Source organism: Fragaria vesca, linkage group LG7 (assembly GCF_000184155.1).
Source record: "Fragaria vesca subsp. vesca linkage group LG7, FraVesHawaii_1.0, whole genome shotgun sequence".
NCBI classification, from domain to species: Eukaryota; Viridiplantae; Streptophyta; class Magnoliopsida; order Rosales; family Rosaceae; genus Fragaria; species Fragaria vesca.
In genome coordinates this window covers 14,209,879-14,217,768 of record NC_020497.1, presented here as the reverse complement: position 1 = coordinate 14,217,768, position 7,890 = coordinate 14,209,879, and the positions used below count along the sequence as shown (strand labels likewise).

Here is a 7,890-nt window from a genome sequence, read left to right as displayed (position 1 = left end):
GACTTTGGAACATACCCTTTTGTCACTTCCTCAAGTCCTTCAGCTGGTGGGATTTGTACTGGTCTGGGTATTGCTCCCAGAGTTTTAGGTGATCTCGTTGGAGTGGTAAGTAGAAGGTTTTTTCTTGTATTTATAAATTTAGTTTTTCAATTCTTTGATATCACTATTGTAACCTTGCCTTGTTTCAGACCCAAAAAAAAAACTTGCCTGGTTCCAATTTTTCATCGTTGTTGAAGTTTTAGACTTCTTTGAACAATTTAAGAAAATTGCATCTTCTACATTTCTCTTTTTATGGGATTGATGTTCAATTTTGTAAATCTAATTTGCTTTATGTATCTTTAGGCTATTCTTTCAAGTTATTAAGCTGCATCCTATTTATGTAAATGTATATGTGTTGGTATAAATTTCATGTTGCTAACTTGACTTTTGGCTTCCCAGGTGAAAGCATACACTACAAGAGTTGGTTCTGGTCCTTTCCCTACTGAAAACTTGGGTAAAGAGGGTGACCTTCTTAGGTTGCAAGGTCAAGAGTTTGGAACAACTACCGGTCGCCCTCGTCGTTGTGGTTGGCTTGATATAGTAGCACTGAAATACTGCTGCCAGATTAATGGCTTTTCTTCTCTCAATCTCACCAAACTAGATGTTTTGTCTGATTTTCCCGCAATTCAGTTGGGTGTTGCATACAAAACTAGTGATGGGACACCAATCAAATCATTCCCTGGAGATCTTCGCCTCCTTGAGCAAGTGAAAGTAAGTTTTCTTCTCTCTCTTATTTATCAGGATGTTCTGTTTCTCTTATTACTTGATTTAGTTGGATAATTTAATTATAAGCGCTAAATTTTCTATTGAGCAATAATCGCTGGTTCTACATGTTAAACAATGAAATTTTGGTTAGCTATTGGTGATGTTGTTTTTATGTGCTTAGGTTGAATATGAAGTATTACCCGGATGGAATTCTGATATCTCTAATGTAAGAAGCTACTCTGAACTTCCAAAAGCCGCAAGACAATACGTGGAAAGAATTGAAGAACTTGTTGGTGTACCTATCCATTACATTGGTGTCGGACCTGGACGTGATGCTCTCATTTACAAATAGTCATCACAGTATTCATATTGGCAGAAGTAGAATGAAGCTTCTAGTGCCGGACGAATTTATTCCCTCATATGTTGGGAGATGTTTCACATGGTTATAAATTTGATGTAACCCAAGCATCAACACTGTTCTATTCAGGTCTTGGGTAAATTTTGTTTCAGTACCATCGCTTCTTGTCATGATTGCTAGGTAGGATAAACTTGAAACAATTGGAACTTGAGCGAATTTCGAATTTCTTTTTTCTAAAAAACTTCTGATTGCTTTGGGTGATACTATCAACTAACATATTTAGTGGGTTCAAAAGCTAAAATAAATTATATTTAGCTTCCCAAAAAAGAAAGGCAGTTACCTCCTGGAACCATACTTAATATCTTGTGACCTTGCAAATGGGTTACATTTAGATTTGTTACTGTTTTAGAGTAGTATTCTGCATTTAGGAATAACAGTAAAAGAATCTGGGTACCGAGTACCGACTTTTCTCTTAAGATAGACATCTGTTACTGTTTACATTTGTTACTGTACTTTCATCTTGATCTTTACTTTCTATATGGTACTAATGCTTCTGATTTGATCATTTGATACAAATTGGTCTATCTTATGTTGCATGGACACAGACACGGCACGACACGCCGATACGGTAAAACTCAAAAACTGAACATCTAACACGATTTAGACACGGCAAATAAAATTATATATTTATTATTTTTAATAAATAAAAATATACTAAAATATAAAATAAGTTCATTACATTACCAAAATAATGTTCTAAATTCAATTCATTGCATAACCATAAGAAATAACATTAAAAAGAGTCAAATGCAAATGATAAAAGTGCATAATTAATAATATTAAGTAGCAGACCTCTAACGTAAAACATAACATTAAAAAGAAATTACGTTTAAAAAAATTGATAAATGATGATGTAGCGAGTCGGTCAACGTGTCGGAAAAGTCAACATTTTCCAACACGCCACGGGTAAGTATTTTGCCGTGTCGGCATGTCGGCGTGTCGGAGTGTCCGTGCAACATAGGGTTTATCAAATCAATGGAATAAAAGAATCTGGGTACCAACTTTTCTCTTAAGACGTTCTTTGAATAGGAGATCTGTAATATGCTGGCACAGTGGCATGAAAAAACATCTGTCTAACTCCTCACCCTTTATAATGGGAAATATAATGTCTGATGCACTCTGAAAATTAAAAACCGGAAAGATTATTTGTAACTGATGGCAAAATGTTGAGTATGATGGGAATGATTGACCAGCTTACCGAGATCAATCTAGCCCCTAGCCACATGCGTTTGCATGTGGAAGCTCATTTCTCCAAGATCATACCAACAAAACAAAAGGGACTTTCAACCTGCAACAATACCAAATACCTCTGTTGGTCTTATGAAACAACAAATACTGTGTCGACAATAACATGAGGTACCCCCATTGTTACCTTTGGAGCACTGAGAGATTTGAAAAGCAGCCTTGTTCCAAATACCTCTCACACACGATTGTTAGTGGAGCATATGCTATTAAGTCCTTGTTTGTTGAGATTTCCATCAGCTTTCCTCAAGCTTTATTTGGTTATTTAGGACATTGTTTTCCCTTCATGCAATTTGCTTCTTATAATAGTTATTAAGAACCGGCAAAAATGTGAATCCGACCTGAGAATCTGCTTCAGGTTGGAACCATTTCTCAAGCAATTGCATTCTTCCCAAGGAAGATATCGGTAAGAACTGAGTTTGATTCTGTTGATGCCTTCAACCATTCATCTACCTAAAAACCCAAATGAAGTATCAAGAGTTGACATATGATAGGACACACTTTTCTGCTGTACAAAACGTATACGTACAGAAGTGAGGTGCAGAGATATAAGACTAAAGATTCACACCTGATCGATTTCAACATGTACCACCTTCTCTTCATGATTATCCAAACCACTACTCCTGACATGAACGTACTTCATATTCAAATTTGCGAAGACAGATGCAGGTTGGACTCTCAGATCGTCCATTATCGTGTATGAAGCAAAGACCTCCTCCCACATACCCATCATCCCAAGCCATCAAGCCAGTTTCTTCCGGAGGAGGAGCAACATAGGCGGCTGCGATGAGCATGGCTCTACCACGACACATTGGACATATGGCATTTGGGTCATCTGTCACCAATGGGGGGTGTTTCTTCATCTGATAATTGTCACACACAATTTCTTCGCATTCGACGGTATAAGTGGTTTAAGGTCGGGGGTTGCTGCTGAGCAAAAGTCGAAGCTTGTTAGGTACAGCAAAATATTCCTTGGATCCAATGATAGTGTTCTTGTTGACATTGGAGAGCATGTACTTGACACCTAGCTTCTGATCTCAAAGCTTTTTCCTTTCCTATTCTCAAACCCTGTTTTTCATCTTTTACCTCTGCTCCTCAGTTTGCCATGGTGACTTCTTCCCACCCTAAACCTCTACCCACGAAATTATCAAGTTCAGGGTCAAAACCAAAGAACGGTTTCGTGGGTAGAGGTTTTAGGGTGGGAAGAAGTCACCATGGCAAACTGAGGAGCAGAGGTAAAAGATGAAAAACTATCAACCTACCCTAAAGAGATCACTATAGACGACTACCAACAAATATGTCAACTGGTAACAAAAGATCCTACTTTACCGTCGCATCTTTTTCTTTATGTTTCTCAAAGCAACTACTATCAGCAATTGCGTCGATTTGAAAAAAACAATAGCGGCTGTACATTATTGTACATTATGTATACACCTACCGAAAAGAAAAACAAAGCGCACTGTCTATAATCCTAGGCACCATCTCAAGAAGTTAGGCATGCTAGCAACTTTTTGCAGACTTGACGTAATTCAGGTGAAGGATCTGTCGAAGATATACTCAACAGTACAGATCTTGCTTCTATTAATCCCGCTGATATACTTTGTATGATTGCATCATCACTAGCCATAAGGGACCCCATTAGCTTCGCGCCTGCCATCCTTTCCTACAAAATGAATATAGGTCATCAATTCATGAAGTATGGGATTTCTTGAGATGAAATTAAAATAAGATCACTTCGGGATAACAATGTGAATGCACAGTGTAACAGATTTATTGAAACCCAATTCCAGTACCTTCTCTGATCCCTTTTGAAGAGCTTTGATTGAGACTTTAAGAAGATCCATGGAGTAAGGAAGAATTATAGATTCAGATGGTACACAGCTGAGAAGAGACCTTGAGTGCATGCAGCTCTGATCTCTGACTTTGTAATCACCTGCAGTGTTTTACACCATGTGTGAATGAAGTGACATGAAGCATGATTTAATAAGACAACCTCACAGATCATAAAACAATGAAAATTTAGTAATTTACTGTACCTCGACGGCACGAATGAGACGGGGAAGAGATCTTCGAGCAAAAGGTTTCTTGCCAGAGTCTGATATCTTTTGGCAAGCACTGATGAGAACATTAGCCATGCATAGGTAAAATGAGATTGGAACTGGCACCTCAGTCGTGCATTTCACATCATCCAAGTTGGACTTTGAAACAGGTGTGTCTTTATCTTCTGTTAGCTGGTTGATCACGTAGGTGAGGACAGAGTTTTTCAATGTAGCATTGCCTGAATTGTTTTATAATAAAGTAAAATTTCTGCCAATCAGGAAAAAGTCTGCAGATTGAGGACAACATACTAACCAAGATATTTTTTTGTCCCAACAATGTCAGATGATATTGGATCTTGCAGCTCGGCACATATCATTAATGCCATGCAATCAATACATCCATGCTGTATTCAGGAAACTGAAAGGAAAGTAACCTTACAGCCATCAAACTCAAATGACTATTAAATTTTGCTTAGGATTTGAGGAACAGTACTTGTAGTTGTTACATACCTTCATCCCCATCCACAGAAGGCCACATTAGCATAGTCTCTAATGTTTTTCTAATTATCAACATACCAGGATGAGAAAGTGATTTGTGACCTCTAACCTGTTTAACCATGAGAACCCTATCTTTAGTTCACTGCAAATAGAGGTGTAATGCCTAGAGACCATGGTAGAAAGATAAAGCCAAAGCAATAAAAGTGAAAGGCAAGAGATTATGTCAAGGATAATTACCACAAGGGACGTGCAAATTGCAAATGAACAACCTTTAATCTTCATTATATCCTGAGAAACAGCAGCGTATTCTAACTGGGAGCTGATGAGTGGAATTAGCACCTACAAAATCCAAAGCAGGTAGATTAAAACGATTTGTATTCAAGTAAAGTACACACAAGGCCTTTTTGTTATATATATTGAAGCTATAATCAGCCAAGCAGCATTTTTTAAGACCACTCTGTAAGAATCTATCAATTCTTCAATGGGATAAAAGCATATGGATCATGACATAACCAAGTTGGAATCTTGATTTCAGAACTAAAATGCCCCAAAGGCCTCTTTGATTTCAGATCATTGGTTTTGGAAGATAAATGAGAAATACAGTGATAATATAGATTAAAGGGAAGTGTTTTATACTTCAGGATGAATACGCCCACAGAGCTCAGTAGCAAGTTTCCGAACATCGTTGAATTCAAACTTGCAAAATGTCCTGAAAATAAATATTATCAAACAATGACAAAAAAAAAAAATCAAATTTCATTTGCTTTACTGAATTTTTCTGATATGGATAAACCTTTTCAAAAGAAGAGAGGTAACAGAATCCAGATTGATGGCATTGATATCTCGACAGTCTGAAATCAAACAAAAACCAACATTATGTGATAAACTCACAAAAAGAAGTGCCCCAAAAGAACTAAACAAAAGATGAAGAAAAAACAACCAGGAGATTAAACTCGAGAAAGAATCATCACATAGTTGACAAAGAAGTCCAAAGTGAAATTTGGCAAAAGTTCATGAATTCAAATAGAGGATTGTTCAGCTGTAATCTACTGATAGCCACACAAAAATGCATGAAATTGAAATTAATCAATCATCATCATGCCAGATCATGCAAGACCTAATAATATCTTATCATCTTTGTCTTAGCTTTAAAATTATGTCCAGTTTTTGGTTTTATTCTTTCTGGGTCATTTTTGCGAGCATGGTTTGATGGCCAGCTCTTTGTTTGTCTGTGGCTAGAGGCTATTGCCTAGGCCCAGTTTGTTCCCTTTGTGTTTAATGAATGCAACTTTCAGACCCCAAAAAAAAAATGCAAGACTAAGATTCCTTACAAGAGAAACACTCCTGGATCATTTGTGCAGATAGATAAAAGGTAAAAACTTCACAGAAAAAGCTAACAAAGACACCAGGAAATATAACAAGTCCATCAGTGTTTTAATATCATAGGGTAGAAGGAGACGAGAGAGGAATGTATACCATGAACAATTTCTTCATTGGCAAGTTGGCCATACATGACAGCTGAATCGAGATCATTAAATACTCTCAGCGGAATCATCTTAATTACAAGCAATGGGCAAAGGTGTTCAAAAAGGGTCTGTTGCATTGTTCCGGAGTCATCACTTTTATGGGTCTGACACTCCAATCTAGAGAAGCTGCTGTCATCCATCCTGCAAAAGGTCAAGGGGAAAAAAATTAAAACAAAAAAATAAATATAAAGAAGATCAATATTCTTAGATTAGCTGAAAAGTAAAAAGTACACAAGCAGATCCAGTCGGAACGACATTACTTTAGGGTGAAAGCTCATCGCAACAAACCCTTGTGTTTTTCCAAGATAAGAGTACGAAGCCTTAAATTCACTTTTTACACCACTTTACGGCTAAAGCTCATCTATGTGCAAAAGCTAAACACAAGACACTGAACACCAGTAGTAATCTTATGAGGATAAGAATTGTACTAGGAAGCAAAGCAGAGTAATTTTATAGGAATTGTTAAACTTTCAATCGCAGCAACACATAAGGATGCATAATTTTCATAAACTCAAGTTCATCGCTTTTATTGTACTTTTTATTTTTGTATCCATCTTTACAGAACACCAGCACAACAAGTACTCACTCTTTAAGTCGTTTAGCATGCATTAGAACACAAGAGAGCACTACATCAGCAGCATCTGCCAGGTGCTCACTTATATGACCCAAAAACCTAACAATGTTTGCGTTTGATGGCTCTGCAAACATCTTGTCAATCAGTGGTTCAATCAAGAGGTTCCAGCTTTGGACCTGTGATAAATCAGTAGGAAACAAAGATCATCAGGCTTTAACATGTAATTAAAAGTAATAGAGACTTGCGAACAATTTGAGTTTCCGTCGTCTTACACTTTTAGACCACTCTGGGATTAGCCTAAGCACTCGATCGCTCTCCAATTTGGATCCTGCAAGTTTCAAACAGGAGACCATATTGGAATAGTACATGATAGAAGCAATAATCAGAATACTGGAAGCCAAAAACCAAAAAAAAAAAGTAAAGAAAAAGGGAACTGATATTCTCCCAAACATATCATCCATTTTTTTGAAAGGAACATATGATCCATTTAAAAGCACAAAAAACAAGCAAAAGAAAAAATCTGTTGACAGAAGAATATACAACACTAGAAACAGGCAAAGCAAGATTTTCATTCAATATCTGGAAACAAAAAACTCGGATGGAGCTTAATGTAGAAACATAGCATATTCTAAAATTGCAGAATTTGGACACTTCAAGTTACATACAAATATTTACTTAAATGTGCAGTTTGGTTGGTCTCCGAAGAATTGGTAGAGAATATTAAAAACAAGTTTAACTATTTCTCCCCATTAAAACACAATGGAAAGTGGTAACATTAAAACTGTACTTGTGCCTCCAGTACTGTTAAGATTTACACTTTGGCTGAGGTTGCTGCAAGGAAGAAGAAAT

General features: G+C 36.8%; 2 protein-coding genes across 2 annotated transcripts in view; one reads left to right on the top strand and one right to left on the bottom strand.

Annotated features, from left to right (window-relative positions):
- The window catches only part of LOC101304923 (adenylosuccinate synthetase 2, chloroplastic-like), a 14,011-nt gene extending 12,659 nt beyond the window's left edge, over positions 1 to 1,352 (top strand). The window contains exons 4-5 of the mRNA XM_004308692.1: positions 439 to 750; positions 926 to 1,352. Coding sequence (XP_004308740.1) covers positions 439 to 750; positions 926 to 1,096 — 483 coding nt within the window. The 3' untranslated portion in view covers positions 1,097 to 1,352. The remainder of the gene's footprint in view (positions 1 to 438; positions 751 to 925) is intronic.
- Positions 1,353 to 3,772: 2,420 nt separating this feature from the next.
- LOC101304629 overlaps positions 3,773 to 7,890 on the bottom strand; it is a 5,846-nt gene continuing 1,728 nt past the window's right edge. Inside the window, exons 5-15 of the mRNA XM_004308691.1 lie at positions 7,314 to 7,431; positions 7,054 to 7,217; positions 6,418 to 6,608; positions 5,735 to 5,792; positions 5,578 to 5,650; positions 5,179 to 5,280; positions 4,954 to 5,050; positions 4,757 to 4,861; positions 4,441 to 4,682; positions 4,198 to 4,337; positions 3,773 to 4,067 (exon numbers count right to left, since the gene is read on the bottom strand). Of these exons, the coding sequence (XP_004308739.1) occupies positions 4,854 to 4,861; positions 4,954 to 5,050; positions 5,179 to 5,280; positions 5,578 to 5,650; positions 5,735 to 5,792; positions 6,418 to 6,608; positions 7,054 to 7,217; positions 7,314 to 7,431 (811 nt within the window). The 3' untranslated portion in view covers positions 3,773 to 4,067; positions 4,198 to 4,337; positions 4,441 to 4,682; positions 4,757 to 4,853. The remainder of the gene's footprint in view (positions 4,068 to 4,197; positions 4,338 to 4,440; positions 4,683 to 4,756; positions 4,862 to 4,953; positions 5,051 to 5,178; positions 5,281 to 5,577; positions 5,651 to 5,734; positions 5,793 to 6,417; positions 6,609 to 7,053; positions 7,218 to 7,313; positions 7,432 to 7,890) is intronic.